The sequence below is a fragment of the Lissotriton helveticus genome, chromosome 5_1, assembly GCF_964261635.1.
Source record: "Lissotriton helveticus chromosome 5_1, aLisHel1.1, whole genome shotgun sequence".
In the NCBI taxonomy this organism is placed as follows: Eukaryota; Metazoa; Chordata; class Amphibia; order Caudata; family Salamandridae; genus Lissotriton; species Lissotriton helveticus.
In genome coordinates this window covers 245,440,102-245,459,358 of record NC_136065.1, presented here as the reverse complement: position 1 = coordinate 245,459,358, position 19,257 = coordinate 245,440,102, and the positions used below count along the sequence as shown (strand labels likewise).

Genomic DNA, 19,257 nt, shown 5'->3' with positions numbered 1-19,257 from the left:
GCAAGAAAGACAGTGAACTTTCCCCTACTAGTCATTTCTTATCATCCTCATCATACCCAGCAACAACGTTTCAAGAGAATAAGAAACCTACTACCACTTTACTATTTGCCGATTCTGAGAGCTGATATGATTTTAATTAATCCAGTTTCGCAGCATTCGTCCGACACCCACCCCGACCCCTTCTCACCCATCCAACGTTGGTTGTAAGAACAGCTTCTGTGGCTCCTGCGTGCATAGCAACCTCACTTATTGTAACTTTTACACCGTTGAAAGGGAACCCCTCGTTAAACACCTGCACTTGCATACACCCTGTGGCATTACCAGCGCTAAACTCACATCCGTTTAGAACAACTGCCACCCCAGGCTGCTCTAAAATGATTATGTGCATCTCCAGGACACTTCTTTATAAAACCAAAATGGTTTCAGGACTTGTGGAGATGTTCAGAATCGAGAGGGAACTATTGATTGTCAAGGAACAGTACCAGCTAAATACATTCTTTCAAAATATTTCCACAAATGACACAAAGCAAAAAACAGCAATATGAACTAAAAAAAAAAAAGCAGACAAGACAAACTGGATATTAGATACCCCAAATGCAGCTGCCATTAGGGGTTGCCAAGATGAATCTTTCTACACCAGCCTAAAAAAATCTCACAAAAACACAACCCACTGCTGCGTTGGTTGAAGGAGACTGGAAATATCAAGTAACAAAAAGTGGATTTTGTTCGCCATTTCAGTCAGGTACTGAATGATGTTACAGACACTTGGCCAGTCAGGTCATGTGACCCACAAAAGGAAAGACTTTCCCAGTAATTGGATACGGCATAGTAATTTAAGCTGAACAATAATGCTTTGAAAGCAAACTAGTATTTGGTTGAGGTCGCAGTCAAGAAATATCAAATCCACTCAGTAGAACGTGAAATACTTATCAAGAAGCAATATTATAAGCAGAGCCACTGGAATTATGTTATTGTGCGGCCACGGCGATATTAGCATAATTATAGATGTGCCGCATATGCCACATAACCCATCATCTGCTGCATAATCTGTAGAGTTTGCCAACAAAAACAATTTGTTTCTAGTTCAAACGGTTAAAAAGTTACAAAAAATGCAGTGACGTGTTGCCGCGTGGTGGAAGGCCCTTTGCAAAGCTGGAATGGTCAACTTTGTTGCTTATTGCCAAATTTCTGTGTTAAATTGGTATTAATGGGGTGCAACCAATGCCCAGACAGTGCTACCAAGTTTAAAACATATGCTGCACAATTTGCCTTTTCTTGCCGCATAATTTATTCAACCCTGCTGCATTTGGTCCTCTCCTTCCGCATAACTCCAGTGGCCCGGGCTATGAAAACTAAATTTACTTTTACATTAGAAACTCAGATATGGTAAAATGTGTCTAACAAGGAAAAATACAGTTTAATCGAGGGCATAGCTCTACTGAACCTACGTACTTTACTACTGGGCGACCTGCCGGTTGGTGGTTAACGATCGGTCCTACGCAGATCAGCGGGAGCCAGCCTGCCGACAGAAGGGCACTGGAGCTACACTATACTAAATGGTTCTACGGTACGGGGGGGATCTGGCAACCATCCTGGAGCTAACGCCTACAGTGGCCTGGGCCTGGAGATGTGCAATACGCAGGATGGTCTTGGAGGGCAGACTAACGTTAAAGACACTGCTGTGGCACCTGAATGCGTTGGTGGAGCTACGTGGGGTTTTGGAGCACCCGCAATTGGGCAAGACTGATATCTCAAAGGTGGGAAACCTTTGGAGAGATACAGGTGGCTGGCGTTTGCGGAACTACAGTCACTTTGACATGCTAGGAGGTCAATTTCTACAGTACCTACAGAGTAGACCTATGCTAACACAATGGATCACCCAACCTGTGGTCCTGGAAAACAAGAACTCACTGAAATACCGGGTACTGGGTGCTCCATTACATAAACTAGCAATATCCCAGCTGCACTCCACAAATCTCACCAACAGACAGGCACCACTACAGAAGCTACAAGATAAATGGGATGGGAGGGAGACTTGGGAAGACTAGAGGATGATGAATGGAGGGGTGGCATGTAGATATCCAGGAGAGGTCAACATCGGGACAGGGTTTCAGATGCGGGTAACGGAGCGTGCTGCGACACCACATGCTCTGGGAATGCCGAGAGTGAGAACCTTTTAACAGGTGTACAACAGACTCTGAGGCAGCAGGAGACACCCTGGAGCTTACCCCTCGGCTGATCTCCCTGGCTATCCCTATACCCTATACAGATACACACTTCTTTGCAATACAGCACTGGCATGTCAGGATGTGTGAAAGTGATGTAGGTGTGCGGGAAACCCAACACTAGGCGACTGGCTATCCAATATGGAGTGGTGCAGACCGGCAGAGGAACCCATATACCAGGCGAGGGGCTGCCCCAGAAGTTTGCGAAAATATGCAACCCATGGTCAGAAATAGAGGAGCAACGACGGAGTGGGCCTTCCGTGAGACTCTGGCTGTGGGGGGTTTGTTTGAATGTGTTGTATCTTACGTATTGGTCTTTTGTGATAAATGCACAATAAAAAGATATTTTTTTTTAAATACCACGCAATAGCACACACAAAAAGGAAATTTGTTAAAAAACGTAAAGACTTTTTCACCTATAAAATACTACCTTTATGGGATTAAAACTATTGCCGACCACGAGAGAACTAACAGATCGTACGGTCAATCTTATATACCAAAATTATCATAACAAAGAAAATATGGGAATAAACAAAATTCCTTGACCTAGCAAAAACAAGTAGTAAATATTGCAGCGATCCCAAAGCACATGTCCAGCTATTCACTTCATGCTGCTCTAAGTATACACAAATCACCAATTATTTTGCAGCATTTTATTAAAACATTTCATCCCAGACTACAAATATGCACATTTTAGCTAACAAGGTCTACAGAGCAGCAGAAGCAATTTGTGTGATGCATAGTATTTTTAGCAAATGAAAGACAATTTGAGTAATACAAGTCCATTCCAATAAAGTGTACTTCTCCACTAATAGTTTCCATCTATTTTAACCCCTTCCATGCTCATGACGAGCTGAGCTCGTCATGAGTTGCGCCGCTCGCATGCTCATGACGAGCTGAGCTCGTCATGTAACGCGGTAAAATGAAAAAAGCCGCACAGCGCGAAAATGACCGCAGCACGCATGCGGTTAAGAAAAGTTAAAACAACACTATAACCAAACTCTAGCCTTGAACATTCTTTAAGCCTTTCCCGGCAGCTTTTTTTTAGGGACCAGCAGCATGTGCGTTAACCGAAATTGGTTACTATATATGCTGCTTTTCTGAATCCTATAACAAAGGACACGGAGTACGATGGAATGAAAATATGATGAGAAATAATTTTATCATTAGTGATCATTTATATTTTTTGTTTCCTCTCTGCGGAAACAACAAAATCTCGTCATTAATATGTGAATAAGGAAAAAAAAATGTTTTATGTTGTCTATTATGTTTTGCCCCTTAAACTAAAAGGAAAAGTCTTCTAATTATATGGATCACCTATGTTATCCAGTCTTAAATTATCAAGAGCTCCCTACATCAGGTTGAGCTCATTCTGGAGACAAAACAGCCTGAAGTGTGGAAAGGATTCCAATGACTGAGCATGCTGTAATACATGGATGAGGTTTCGGTGTCTATAAGAAAAGATTTCTAAGTTAGACAGTAGGATCATACAACCGCGTGGCATTATCATAGCTTTGGTGAGGTAGCGTATTCACAGTAGAAAGAGTTGTTTTGTGCTCTTGCAGGATGAACAACTTACTTTAACAAGCATTGGCATAGCCAATAGGTCTCGCCTTTGGGACCTTATAAGTATTTAGTTATGCAGCACAATATCCTTGGTGCATGGCTAAACACTAATAAGGTCCCAAAGGCGAGACCTATTGGCTATGCCAATGCTTGTTATAAATTTTTATACCAAACATAGTACAAAATGAATAAACTCATAAGAGCTTAATGTTCGTTACAATTGTTATTGTATTAATCCCAACATCAAACTGGTGAACTTGAGAAAACACATTATGCTTAAAGTCCACTCAATATCAATAACAGTACATGTTGTACATAAAACAAAGTTGCAGTTCGAAAGAAACGTTTTACACAGCACAAACATTTTTTTTCAAATTGAAATGACTATAGAACTTTCTGCTGTCTTCCCATTGATGACAAGACCTCATGACTAGCCCAGTGCATTTCGGGACATCGTGGTCCCTTCCTCAGTGGCGGGTCTGTAATCAAGCAGATAATATAAAATATAAAATGTATTCATAGGTACATGGAGAATAGACAATCCCCAATGAGTGCTTGTTTGGAATCAAAATAGTGGAGAGTGAACCTTGGGAAAATACTGTTACGATTATACAGAAACATAATGTAAATGTCCAGAAACCTCCAAACGTATATAGTGCCATAGGTAAAAAGAGGAAAGAAAATCCCAACACCTAGTGAATAGAGAAAAGACGCTGACAATGGTCTCTGTGAAGCAAAAAAAGCGAGGATAAGTGAGAAGGAACCAAGCTCTGGTGTAACGCAACCTTTTTGAATGAAGGCTCACCTAAGAATGACTCTTAGTGCTCCAGTTTATTGGAAGAAAAGGGTGTCTGCGAAGAGACTCGGTTACACCTCTGGGACGAAAGAACGTGAAGGGTGAAAATAAATAAAAGGAAACATCGCTCACCTATGTTCTTAGTGATGTGACCGAAATGTTCGTTATGTGGATTACCAATTTAAAAGTCTGAAAACAAATAATGGTAATGGTATAAAATCTCGAATTCCTTCGAAAATAGGGATGAAAGCGAGTGAAAAAAGTGTTCAGTGGCTCACCTTGAGTAAGGCAGAATATCGTTGTCATAAGCATCACAAATATGTGCTGTAAAAATAAATGAGAGACCAATTACTTAGTGCCTGCGGGATACCCGTCTGGAAACCGCACAGAGCGTGGGGTGAAAAGCCCAAATCTTACCGGAAAGTGGCGAATGCGGTGTAATCCATGAGGAAGTACTGGCTGTATGGAAAGGCGCTGCAAGTTAACGGGCCTTTGAACGCCGGATATAAACAAACCTGTACATCAACAGTGCGTATAGAAAGCGGACTGCGAAATAATAGATATGGTTGTAGCAATGAAATGGCTATGGGTGGAAACGGTGATGTAATGATGTAGAGTGTGAGAATAAAAGGTGCCAAAATCAGAGGGGAGTAACTAAAAAGGAAACAGTTGATGGAAACCGGCAAATGAGCAAAACTAGCCAAATGCGAGCTATGCATTATCACAAGATGGTGGAGAGGGAAGGCTATCTAAAACAAGCACCGTTCACTGACCAGCAGCGCGCCTCACCCCCACAAGCTCCATCTCCGAGGACTCCCAACGAAATGACGGCACAAACGCAAAAAAAACACAAAAAAACGGGGCGGAAACAGGATACTGAAATCCGCCCGTCCAGGACTCCCTGACCTGCCTCATGGTTGCCAAGGCGATATTTCAAGAAATATTGTCGTGATACCGTAAGGCAGGTCTTGGAGTCCTCGAGAAGCGGTATCCAGAGCAGACAAATCTGCAAAACAGGAGCTTTTTCCAATGGCAGGCCTCTGTTTCGAGAGGCCTGCCAATGGAAAAAAGGGGCGTGGCTTCATGCCGTATTGAAAACCCCTCCTGACAATATCTCTTTGCCTGCTACAGCGCATGCGTTGCTAGCAGGCTTCAACCTAAAAAGGCATGAGGGTTAATTAGCCCAGTGCTGTACTACACAGAAAGGAGCATACTTTGCTCCTACGGGTACCAAAAATCAACCTGTGCTCATACTGGTACAATCCCTTTATGTGGATGGAGAGTTACAGGTTTATCTCATGTGCTGAACTGAGCAAGCACTTTTGACCAAGCTTTTATTGCTGACAAGATGGCTTACTATGGTAATGGTTTACAGAGAGAGAAGAGAGGCGAGAAAGAAGAAAGAGTTATAAGGGTCTACTGAACAAAAGATAAAACCCTGTTGGTACCACTGAGCCTTTATTCTGAGTAAAATGAACTGCCATAATGTAAAATGTTACAAAAGTCAAGAAACTGTTAGGAAGCATTATACATGTGCTGAAGTGCGATCTGCCATACAATATACAAATATTACAAGGCATTGAGGAGTTCCATGGCCATCTAGAAGAACGAGGACAAAGGCTGAGTTCCTTTACAAGATTATAACATCAACGTGGGTTGTAATATTTGTTTATTAAGGTAGTTTATTCCTTGAAATACATTGTCACAATCCTTCCTCTCACAAACTGATCAAATCTTTGGGGTTTTGCTCTTTCATATGAAACAAGATGGTATGGTTGCAGACATGAAGAATAAATGTAAAATCTGTGGTGCAAAATTAAATATACCAAAAAGAAGTTAGTAATTAGTTGCACTAAGGTATTAGAACAGGTTTAGTTTAAGTCAGATTTAAGAACTGCTGTGGCTAAAACTTTAGAAACCTGCAGCTAAAGTGCATCTTTCCTATGATGACTTGGACTATAAAAAAATAATCATGTTTCCATAAAGATCTACTCTCTGCTGATCATTTTAGAAAAACATATAAGAATGGCAAGCCTGTTGTCATTTTTTTGTTGTTTAAACTGCAGGTGCAGGGGGGTGGCCAAGATAGCGAACGGGTAAGACGTGTTTCTTTCGCCTCCCCGCTCCCGATCGCCTGTCGCGGCCAAAACCAGACATGGAAACCCCTGGAAGGCCATTTACAGCAGCGAGAGAGAGCACGGACCGCTAGTGCCTATGCAGGACGTGCCTGCAGCCCTTGAAAGCCTTCGACTGGCAAGATCGTCCGGCAAGAAAGAACGGGCCCGACGGCGAGCCATGGCAGCTGCGACTAGGTGAGCTCTATAGACCTGAAGCCTAGCCGCGGACGCCTGCGGTACATGATGTTGGACCGAGGAAGAAGCCACGGTCGCCTGAAGCTAACGTGGGAGCGAGACTCCCGTCCCTCGAATCATAGGCTGGCAAAGACAGTCATGGCCTAAAGAGTCCTGAAGGGTTGCCGCCTGGCTTCAGATAACGGAGGTGACACGCAAGGTTGAGTGGATCACGGACTGCCAGCGTCTATGTTGGGGTGAGACAGGCTTCCTGGAGATTATCGGCTGGCACAACTGGCTGGCGAGAAAGATCAGGGCCCGGCAGTGAATGTTGGCAACCGCGGCCTAGAGAGAGCGGTAGAGCCTCCGCACAGCCGTGAACACCAGAGAAGACACGAATGCATAGCCTGCGCCTGACACATCACGACCTGCTGCCAGGGGGAGCGACCTGCAAGAGCCAGATACAGCGCTGCAGAGACCGAGGTGAGCTACGAGGAGGGCCGCTGAGACCAGCGGCACAGAATAATAAAGAGAAGCCGTAATATAAAGGGACCGGATAAACAACACAGGGTCTTGACTCCTAACCCAGCAAGGCTAAGCCAGATATAAGAAATAAACAACACAAATGCCAGTACTGGACTTTGACTTTCAAGATTTTCTTTTTACCACCAATATGAATAAAACATAACGGTCCGTTTTCAATAACGTCACTAGATTATTTATTTATTTGTTTCACTAGTCGCTTTCTTTTTACTTTTTTGTTTCTTAGAACCACTTTTTTGTGCATATACAAAATGTACAATAAAAAACAATTACAATGACATATATTCACTATACATATTTACAGTTGTTCAACTCATCCACTCCAAACTTTGACTAGTCCATTCATCCTACACTCAAACATACACAAGCATCAGACATAAAACAATAAAGTATGGCCCGTTGCCAACAAAAACAATTAGGCGTACAGTTTATGTACCCTAATAGATCCCACAGTGTGACTATATTACATAGACATATATAGTTAGAACCTAATTTCTTAGTATCCTAACACAGTCCTTCTAGCCTTATTATTGACACAGGGCCAGAAACTTCTAGATTTTCTCACGGAGAGCACATCGAATGTTAATAACCGCTTACAAAACGAACGTCGGCAGCAATCAATCCCACCCGGTGGGGACACGCCGCGTAGGAGACCGGGCACCACGAGCCCTGCGCTTGTACAATTAAGTACCACCGCTCTTCTCATCGTGAATTAGAATATTTTGACTACACTACATGACTTCCCAAGGGACATCAATTCCTTTAGAAATAAGAGCTTTATGGTCCTGAGGAGAACCCCGCAACCAGGGGGTTCGAAACGCGTCTACCTTTTTTGGCCCTGTGTCAATAATAAGGCTAGTAGGACTGTGTTAGGATACTAAGAAATTAGGTTCTAACTATATATGTCTATGTAATATAGTCACACTGTGGGATCTATTAGGGTACATAAACTGTAGATCTAATTGTTTTTGTTGGCAAAGGGCCATACTTTATTGTTTTATGTCTGATGCTTGTGTATGTTTGACTAGTCAAAGTTTGGAGTGGATGAGTTGAACAACTGTAAATATGTATAGTGAATATATGTCATTGTAATTGTTTTTATTGTACATTTTGTATATGCGCAAAAAATTGGTTTTAAGAAACAAAAGAGTAAAAAGAAAGCGACTAGTGAAACAAATAAATAAATGAACTAGTGACGTTATTGAAAACGGACCGTTATGTTTTATTCATATTGGTGGTAAAAAGAAAATCTTGAAAGTCAAAGTCCAGTGCTGGCAGAAATATAAAGGGACGGCCCTGAGAAAGGATGCCTTACAGCCCTGGGGCGCTATGCCGAGCTGGATTGGCACAGGCTGAAAACATTGGTAGAGACACCAAGCACGCAGCTAGCTAGGAGGGAGCCGTGAGACAGGTGGTGAATACTGGCGGCTGTGGCCTAGAGAGATCTGTGAAGCCGCCTCCTTGCTGTGAATACCCGAGACGACACACGCACTCTGTGCTCAACACAACGTGGCTGACTACCGGGGGAAGCGACCTGCGAGCAGACGGATACATCGCTGTGGAGGCCGAGGTGAGCCCGAGAAGTGGTCGAAAGCATCGGTAGAGGCACCAAGCACGCATCCAAATGGGAGGGGGAAGTGAGATAGGCACCCCCAGCTGCATTAGACGAGGGGCCATTGAGGAGGAGGAGCCAGACAAAATTAAGCGTAGTTGCCCCACGCGGTGGAGAAGGTTGAGTCTGAGGACAGCCGAGGGCAGCTCACACTCTGCCTGACTCCCGGTGCAACTATCTTCGGGCCTGAACGAGATCGGACCGTGGGAGAGGGCACCCTAGGTGAATGGTGCTACTTGAAGGCGGGAGGCCCACAGGAGCCTACGGAGCAACCGGTCGAGGAGGTAAGGAGGAGGGAGGTCCCTGTGCCGCTGAACAAACCAGATACAGGTCGCTGGGCAGCAAGACCAGAACATCACACACCTCTACCTCAGGGCAACCTGAACTACAAAGACACTGGACCGTCAACCTCCCAGAGGCCTCTTGCCTTGGAACATAGACAAAGTGGCAGCGATCACAGTAGCATCATTTGGAACCCCCACGCCTAGATATGTCCTCGCCAACGGGGAAGAAGGACCGGACTTTAAAAGATGTGTTGACCAAACTCCCCGCGGCGACTGGGAGAGACGGCCAGGTGTCGCCTAACACCAAAATGGGGCAGGAGACTGAAAACACTGAAGAACCAGTTACACGTTGCTTCTTAAAGGCACGGTTAACCTCACTGCATGAAGATCTACAGACTCTCATGGGGAGTTCTCCAAGGACATTAAGGAGATTCAACAAGATGTAGACGCAATTGGGGAATGAGTGGCAGGCACAGAAGACCAGGAACACACCCACGACGAGGAAGTAGAGCAGCTCCAACAGGAGGTGATTCGCTTATGAGCCCAACAAATCAACCTCCAATCTCATACCGAGGACCCCGAAAATCGTTCCAGAAGGAACAATATCCATATCAAGGGAGTTCCGCCTCAGGCAGAAGGCTCAGATATTAACCTCTACCAACAGGATATTTTCAGATTTATATTGGAGGCTCCACCAGAAACAGAGATAAAAATAGCCCTAGCACATTGAGTGGGCCTCAACCTGCCTCCTCCAAGAGACAGACCTCTAGAACAAAGATTGGCAACGCTTCCGGGTCTTCCCCTCTCAGTTCTTCTCTTCCACCTCTGATAAGAAGGCGGGAGTAGCCATCTTGGTCGCTAAGCAATTTAAAGGGGAGGTGGGCTACAAAGTAGAGGAAGTACCTTTTACATAGGGGGCACCCTGTAGTGGTTGGATCTATATATGTACCCAATGCAGGTCAGGAACGATTCTTGCAGGCAGCAATTACGGACGTGATGGCCACTCAAACTCGAATGACGTTAATGGGGGAGACCTGAACATAGTCCTTGACGCTGACGAAGATAGATCTAGCAATCATTTTGTCCAAACTGGGGTCTTCTCATCGGGAGGGAATAAGTGGCTATAAGCGATGGAGCTGGTGGAACTCTGGAGGGCGGCACATCCCCAATCAAGTCAATATACCTTCTTCTCCCATACCCATAAAATGTATGCACACCTAGACTACTAACTGGGAACAAGAGAGATATGCAATATCGTGGGAGATGTCAAAATAGTACCAGAGACGCTCTCAGACCATGACGCAGTGACCCTCACCTTACACTTTCCACCCAAGAAGAAACACGGAGGGAGCTGGTGGTTACAAGAGCATATGCTGCTCCGGCCACCGGTGATACAGCCACTCACTAAGACCATACAGGACTACTTAGGCATAAACAACATCCCAGACACCTCAATCTCTAAGCTATGGGAGGCACTGAAGACAGTGACGAGAGGGGAACTCATAGCAATATCTGCAGTGGACGATAAAGCACTCAAAGAAAAGAGGGAACTGTTAACAAGCCAGATCAGGGAGCTTGAGCTGGTACATAGCCACACAGTGGCACCTAGAGTCTGGGGCCAGCTACAAACAGCGAGGGCCCAATTAGCGGGTCTCGACCTAGACAGAGTAGAACATGCGGCACTTCAACTGAAACATTCCTACTACATAGGAGGGTGACAAAACGGCACATCTATTAGGTAGTATACATAGGGCCCGGAGACAGAAAACGAAGATCCAATCTTTTAAAGCTAGAGGGGGAGAGGAACTGACAGAAAACGTACACAACGTGGAAGAATTTTGTGACTTTTATGTAGAGCTCTATATGGGAGAAGATCTGGAAACCCAGAACATAGCCTCTTATCTAGAGGGGGCACACACTCTCTGACCAGGCTACTTCCCTTGACGGCCCCATAAGGATTGAAGAGGTTAAGCGCAGCGATTTCTAATCTTAAAACTCTTAACCTCTTTGAGGCTCATGACGAGCTCAGCTCGTCATGAGGCACACTGGAGCTGTGCTCATGACAAGGTGAGATCGTCATGAACAATGGGCTTCAAAGCTTCTCAGCACAGGAGGGGAAAAGCCATAGCAGCCAAGTGGTTAAATTCCCAGACTCGGATGGTTACCCGGCAGGCTTCTCTAAAACGTTTAGTCAGTTGTTGGCTCCCATACTGACCAGATTATTTAACTCCTTTGCTGGACCGGGATCAATCCCCTCAAATATATTAGCAGCATATACTGTTGTCATACCCAAGCCAGGGAAAGATAAGAAACTGTGTGGATAATATCGCCCTATATTCCTATTAAACATAGACATTAAGTTACTCACGAGCATTCTTGTGGCGCGACTAGGACCGTTGATGCCGGTATTATAGATCCTGACCAAGCAGGATTTATTCAGAAGCAAAATAGCAGTGAAAATACACAGTAAATACTACACTTAATCTATAAGGCACATCAAACAGACATGGACGCCCAAAAGGCAGTGGATCGAGTGAATTGGAGCTATTTGGAACAGACTCTGGTTCATCTTCGTATTGGCGATCGATTTCGGGCCTGGGTGGCGAGCTGCTACAGCACCCCCACGGCCACAGTCAGGGTGTATGGCAGTTCATCAAACCCCTTTGCTGTTCACCGAGGTTCCAGGCAGGGATGCCCACTATCACCCCCCTATTTGCTCCGTACGTTGAGCCATTGGCTCAGCAAATTAGGGACAATCCTGACATCAGGGATATCCCATTTGGTGGAGAGAGACACTCGATTACTCTCTATGCAGACGATATCCTGACCTCACTGGAAAATCCTGCAGGCTCGCTTCCAGCTTTTCTGGAAGAATTATCTACCTTTGGACTGCCTTCCAGGTTGCAGGTAAATGTTGAAAAATCACAGACTCTCAAATGTTAATCATACAAGATTGCTTATCTGCACTAGGAAAATGATTCCCAGTGAAACAGGTTACACAATCGCTCACATACTTAGGGATAAGGTTGGCCCCAACGATCGCGGGAACCACAATGATAAACTATGCTGATCTGTCTTGACAAATCTGAGAGGACTTAAATAGCTGGAAGCATCATCATTTATCAATATTGGGGTGCATTGCCGCCATTAAAATGTCAATCCTATCAAAGGCCCTTGCTCTATTTCAGACTCTGTAGGCCTTCCCCCCCTAGAGGGTTGTTTGCCTTGTTACAGAGGGAGCTACTCCACTTTATGTGGGCAGGAACTCGACCACGTATGAAAAGGTAATTAAGCTGCTTATGCCCAGATGAAGGAGGGCTGGGGATCTCAAACCTGCAAGTCTACTTCCGGGCTGCACAGATGCGATACTTAGTGGAATGGAACAGGGAGTAATCCGAAAAATACTGGCTATTCCAGGATAGGGTGATAGCGAGGCTCCCCCTATGAAAAGTAAAAAGAATTTAAGAAATATGACAGGCCACGAAGATTGAAGAAGTCCCCTATGACGAAGATAGTACTGGAGGTGTGGGACAGCGTGGCCTCTCGGAAAGAATTCCTCTCATTCCCTTCCCCCATGACACCTCTGTTAGAAAATAGGGACTCTTCCCGGGGTCTAGAAGGAAAAGCGTTCGAAGCTGGGCAGCAGGTCACATGTTTGATGTGGAGGAAATTATTCCTTTCGCACAACTACGACAAAAGTACAGCTTACCAAAGTATGAGGGCATCTTTATCAGTGAAATACATGTGGAAATATACCATTTTACAACACGATTTATTCTCAAAACAAAGTAAACATGGATGAATACCAATACATGGCCAAAAAATAAATATATATATAAATACAGACGGAAATGTTAAAAAAATAAATACCATAAAACCGGGAGCCCCAACTATAGTATAAGCATCGAGGCACTGTTATTACACTTGTGATATTATTATCCCTTGATGATATAGATTGAGTTAATCACAAACTAAAATCTTTAAACCATGTTGAACTTGGGATACTAATTCACTTCTGAATAATGTCACCTAAAGAAAGCACAGAATGGATCCCCATCTTACCCAGCGGTTCAACCTACCGTGGAAGTGAATAGCTTGCAATCCAAAGCCTGGCTGTCTTAAGAGTAGCTGGTCCTTCGTGATACCATGTTTGCTGATACTAAAAAAGAGGCGAGGGCAACAATCAGGCACACAACTCAGGCAAGAATTTCTGAGGAGAACATCAGCTCTGTCCTCTATTACAAAACGTTTTGTACCTTATTAGCTGCACCAAGTCACATTTATGTTAGTTTTAGTTGGATATAAAATATAACAGTAAAAGACAAACCTTTAAGTTTTGTAACTTTTAAGTAGATTTTAATGTACGACCATGATCAAATGCCTCTTCATAACGTAACAAAATAATAATTATCTATTTAATAAACAATGATTACTTGGTCTTAAGTGTTATTCAAACTATTCAGTAAATCTTTTTAATCCTAACAACGTGCGCAACTATATTCCTTTATATAGGCAATGCTACAAAAACAGTTCCAGTGCTCGATTTACTATGTCTGTCACTCAGTTACACCTTCCTATGTGACAGAGAGCACAACAAAGAGCACTGTGTATTACATGCTCTTCTAAAACCTTTGCAACTTCTATTCATGATACAGCTAGACAAGAAAACAATTCCATAGGTCGTGCACCTGCCAGAAAATTCTTCATCTTTCATACAGCGATATTTAAAGGCAGGTTCGCAACACTGAAAATGCCCCCGGAGCGTTGCAGGGATGAGGAAGAGCAATGAATGAGTTGGAGATGCTGGATGAGTCCAGAGTTCAGGAGACATGATTAGACTTACAAAAAATCTTAAACTAAATTTGACTAATGAAAGGTAGCCAGGGTATTCTGAGGAGAACACAGGATCGGAGGGGTCCTATGGGTTGGAGTGGGACACCATAAAGGTAGTTATGAGGAGGCATTGCATCGCATCGACATAGGAAGTCGGCTCTCAGTGTACTGGCTTTGGAGACATTCCTACAGACCACACAACTCGAGAAAGTTTTGATTCCTGAAGCAACCCCCCGTCTGACGATCTTGCGTTGCCAACACTGAGAGGAGGTGAAGTGACTCTGATCTGGATTATAAGTACTTCTTTGCCCGCCAGCATGCAGATGCAGATAAACCAGGGCGCACGTCGGCATGGTTATTGCAATCAGAGACCCCTAAGCCTCTGGTGGGCGTCATATATGATAGCACATGTCATATGAGAAATACTCAAGCAGACATTAATGAATTCTTCCTCCACTATTATGAGCAGCTGTACTCGTCCCCCCAGGAACCCTCTTCGGTGCAGGAGTACTCACGAGCTATGGCACTTCCTCGCTTGACCTCGCTGCAGTTATTGTACTTGGAGCGGCCTCTTCAAGTGGAGGAGATCAATCTAGCAATCCACCAGATGGTGCGCAGCAAGACCCCTGCCACAGACGAGTTCCCTGTGAAGTACTAAGCAGCTTAAGGGCCACTCTCGGTCCTCGCGCGCTAGAGGTCTATCAAGTGGTGCGCCACCAGAGCGTTTTGCCGAGATCTCTACATTAGGCCCTTATAGTGGTGCTTCCAAAACCAGGAAAAAAAGCATTGAGGCGAGCTTCTATCGCCTGTTGTCAATGTTGAACATGGACCACAACATTCTGAATAAGGTCCTTGCGAAAAGATTGCTCCTGATGCTTGGCTCACTTGTTCATTCGGACCAATGCTGGTTAGTGCCTCAAAGAGCGGCGCACTCCAACATTCGGCGTCTGTGCCACATCATGGACGTGATGTCCAGGAGGGCCGGCCTTCTGGTGGCGGTCTCCCTGGACTTCGAAAAAGCATTTGATATGCTAAGCTGGTCCTACTTATTACAGGTGCTGAATATGTTTGGGATGGGTCCTAATTTTTTAGGTTGGGTGAAGCTTTTATATACCGCCCTATAAGCTGGGGCTAGAAAGAATTAGACACTCCTGAGGCGGAAGCCGGGAGAGACGCTCACTATTTTAAAAACTGTACTTTGCACTTCGTGTTTTTAACTATTTGTTTCCACCTGGCTGCTTACTTGTTTGTGTATGGTCTCCATTCACCTAGGGCTTTCTTGGACACTCACGCGCAGCGGATCTTAGCGCTGCCGCGGGTAAATCATCGCCGCCATCACCCACGAGCCCATAGGCCACGCCCACTGACGTGAGGCCACGCCCCTTTAAAAAAAACACAAATAGCCGCGCTGAATACAAGCTCGCGCTAGAAAGGATTAGACACTCCTGAGGCGGAAGCGGGGAGAGACGCTCACTATTTTAAAAACTGTACTTTGCACTTTGTGTTTTTAACTATTGGTTTCCACCTGGCTGCTTACTTGTTTGTGTATGGTCTCAATTCACCTAGGGCTTTCTTGGACACTCACGCGCAGCGGATCTTAGCGCTGCCGCGGGTAAATCATCGCCGCCATCACCCACGAGCCCATAGGCCACGCCCACTGACGTGAGGCCACGTCCCCTTTTTAAAAAAAAAAAACCACAAATAGCCGCGCTGAATACAAGCTCGCGCTAGAAAGGATTAGACACTCCTGAGGCGAAAGCCGGGAGAGACGCTCACTATTTTAAAAACTGTACTTTGCACTTCGTGTTTTTAACTATTTGTTTCCACCTGGCTGCTTACTTGGTTGTGTATGGTCTCCATTCACCCAGGGCTTTCTTGGACACTCACGCGCAGCGGATCTTAGCGCTGCCGCGGGTAAATCATCGCCGCCATCACCCACGAGCCCATAGGCCACGTCCCTTCTTTTACCCCATATCAATGTGTATCCCTCGGAAGGCGCACCAAATGTAAGCCTGTCTGCGCCCGTCCGCGGCCGAACGGGGCAAGGGGCATTTCACTCTGCCCATTCTATTCAATACTCCTCTACCGATTTGCTCAAACTGCATGCCCCCTGGCCTCTCGCCTTGACTACCCGGTCGCAGCTTGATCAATTGGGTTTGGGACACGTTCGAGAAGTCTTTCCTGAGCTTGACGCTTGTTTGGCTTCCCCCCCTCACCGGCCCATCATTCACTCCCCTCTACCTACACCACCCCCCAACCTTGAGCTTAAAGTGAGCTATCTCAATACTCGCTCACTAGCAAAACATCAGACGGAAATTTTTCAACTTCTAGAAACCGATAGTCCCGATATATTGTTTATAACAGAAACCTGGTTGCATGACGGATCCTCTCCTTGACATCCTGGCAGCCATTCCGCCTGGCTATTATATCATTCAAGCCAACAGGGCCTCTGGCAAATCCGGAGGGGGAGTGGCAGCCATCATTAAGCTTCCAACCAGATTCTCCGTTCTTACCGTACCCTGTATTCCTCAGGTTGACTGCTTAGCACTCAGGTTGGAATCCTCTGTGTCACCCCTTATTTGTGTCTTAGTTTACCGCCCTCCTCAGCCCATGCCTGACTTTCCGACTATGTTCGGAGACCTATTGTCTCAGGTTGTTATCAATAACTCTAAAATCTTAGTCCTTGGAGACTTCAACTACTGGCCCCTAGACGAGAAGGAGAGTGCTTGCTCTGCGGCCTTCTCTGATCTTTTATGTGGCCTGAATTGTTGTCAACATATTAACTCTGCCACGCACACAAAAGGCCACATACTGGACCAGGTCTGGACCTCTAACCTAGAGATCTCGGCCCCCCTTATATTGCCGTGTGCATGGTCTGATCACTCCCTTATCTCTTTTACCCTTAAAACCCCTATTCGCCCCAATAGGCCTCTGGAGGCGAACCTCTCGGCCCGGAATTGGAATAGAGCGGACATCAGCCAATTTGTTGACCTACTCAGCACCTCCATTCCCCCCAAATCCGACTCTATAGATACTCAAGCTTTTGACTTAACCTGCTGGCTCGAATCGGCCAGCGATGTGGTTGCCCCCCTAAAACGGGTCAAAGTCAGGCGCCCTCATGAAGGCCAGAAATGGTTTACCGAGGATCTTAAAGTCCTGAAACTCGAACTTAGACAAGCTGAGCGCCGTTGGCGTAGAAATTATACCCCTGAAGCTAGGCTAGAGTACTCAACTTTACTCCAAGGGTACAAGGCTTCCATTGTGTCAGCCGAATCCCTATACTTTTCCAACAAAATTTTGGAGTCAGCTAATAAAGCTAAAGATATCTTTTCGATCGTGGAGGAACTGTCTCACCCCGACAGGGTCTCCATTAAACCTCTCCCTTCACAGGGGCTTTGCGATTCTCTCAATTACTTCTTTGTCGAAAAGATTGAAAAAAATCAAAAACAGCATCTCGGTATCGCCCTTATCTGACACGCCCGGGCCCCTCGCTGACCCTTTCAACCCCCACTCTCTCACTCAGATCCCCCTCATTTTGGAGGCGGACTTTTCCGCCCTTCTAAGCAAAGTCAGTTCAGGGTCTCCCACTGACTGCTGCCCTCCCAAAATCCTACGCGAGGCCTTCACTGCTTGTTCAGCCCCCCCCCCTGTCACTCCTGAATAATTCCCTCTCTCTTGGCCTAGTCCCTAGCTCTTTTAAGGCAGCCGAGGTAGTGCCTATCTTAAAGAAACCTACAGCCGACCCCACGATCATGAGCAACTTCCGCCCTATCTCCCTCCTTCCCTATCTCAGCAAGGTGCTCGAATCTCACGCCACTAACATCTTGAGCTTGTTTGTTGAGCAATCTCATTTCCTTGACTCTCAACAGGCCGGGTTCAGACCCGCCCACTCCACAGAGATGGTCATACTCTCTGTCATGGAAGAACTGCGTAGGGGGGCCGACTCTAACATCAGTCAGGCCCTGGTGCTCCTGGACTTGTCGGCCGCCTTTGACACGGTCGACCATGCCATCCTGGTCGACCGTGTCAGGCAGGCTGGCATCAGGGGCACTGCCCTGGACTGGGTCCGCTCGTTTCTGACCAGCCGCCAACAGGCGGTCCGGCTATCCCAGTTCTCCGCCGACAGGGTGGGGCTGACCTGTGGCGTGCCGCAGGGCTCCTCCTTATCCCCACTCCTTTTTAGGTTTTGACTAGCGAACTGCGCACTGCGCAGCTGCAGGGAAAACCTTATGAGAAGAGTAGAGTGGCTTTGGTCCCCGCCTCTGTTTCCATTGGCTAGCTCCATAAATGGAGGCTAGCCATTGGAACAGACATCTGCTCGTCATCCTGAGAGCAGATTCAGGGGCGTTCCTGCAAATTTTAGGCTTTTCGCCCCTTTCTAAATCCTCATGCGGCGGTGTTTTTTTTTTTTTTTTTTGGAAGGTTTGTTTTGCTCATTAGTCCGAAGATGGCGGCCGGGCAGTAGCTTACTTGAGAAGCTCCGCCGTGCCGTCTTGAACCAGCGTGTGCCAGTTCCCGCCCCCTCCCACTGTTCGTATGCCCGTTCTCGCCCCCCCTCCCGCTGTCCGTGTCCGCGTTCCCACCCCCCCGCCCCCGCTGTCCGTGTTCGCGAGCCGTGATCGCAGAAGGGCCGCGCCCCCCGGGGCCCCACTGCTTGCCAGACAAAGTGTCTAATTACTGTCTGTCACTGGACCCCCTCCCCTCCCCTAGGACTCACGGGAGTCCAGACAGCCGTGCCTGGACAATTATCAGAAGAGACAGGTCGGGCGTCAAACCCGTGAATTTCCGCCGCGGCTCACGGCATGAGCCTGCCTGCTGCTGGCCAGCCCTGAGGAGTAGAGTCACTCCCCGCAATTATGGAGCTCCACCCGCAAGTCTTCTCGTCACTCGTCAGGAGTGACTCATCTGCCAACGGCGGCCGAGTACCAGCCTGTGTATGGTAACTACAAATGCCGACTCCCTAACTCCAGACTCTGGAGCACTAAGAATTGAATCTATTGATGTTGGCGTGCACTGCCTGTCCCTCCTCATACGTAACACGGAGGTAAATAAACTCACCCGAGGTACCAGAAGGGAAGCAGCGATGGCAACGCCTACCATTCACCTG

The 19,257-nt window shown here is 46.2% G+C and overlaps 1 protein-coding gene across 1 annotated transcript in view; it reads right to left on the bottom strand.

Annotated features, from left to right (window-relative positions):
- Window positions 1–19,257, bottom strand: part of PRPF4 (pre-mRNA splicing tri-snRNP complex factor PRPF4) — a 206,958-nt gene that overhangs the window by 74,487 nt on the left and 113,214 nt on the right. Inside the window, exon 5 of the mRNA XM_078642126.1 lies at window positions 13,397–13,476. Within this exon, the coding sequence (XP_078498252.1) occupies window positions 13,397–13,476 (80 nt within the window). The remainder of the gene's footprint in view (window positions 1–13,396; window positions 13,477–19,257) is intronic.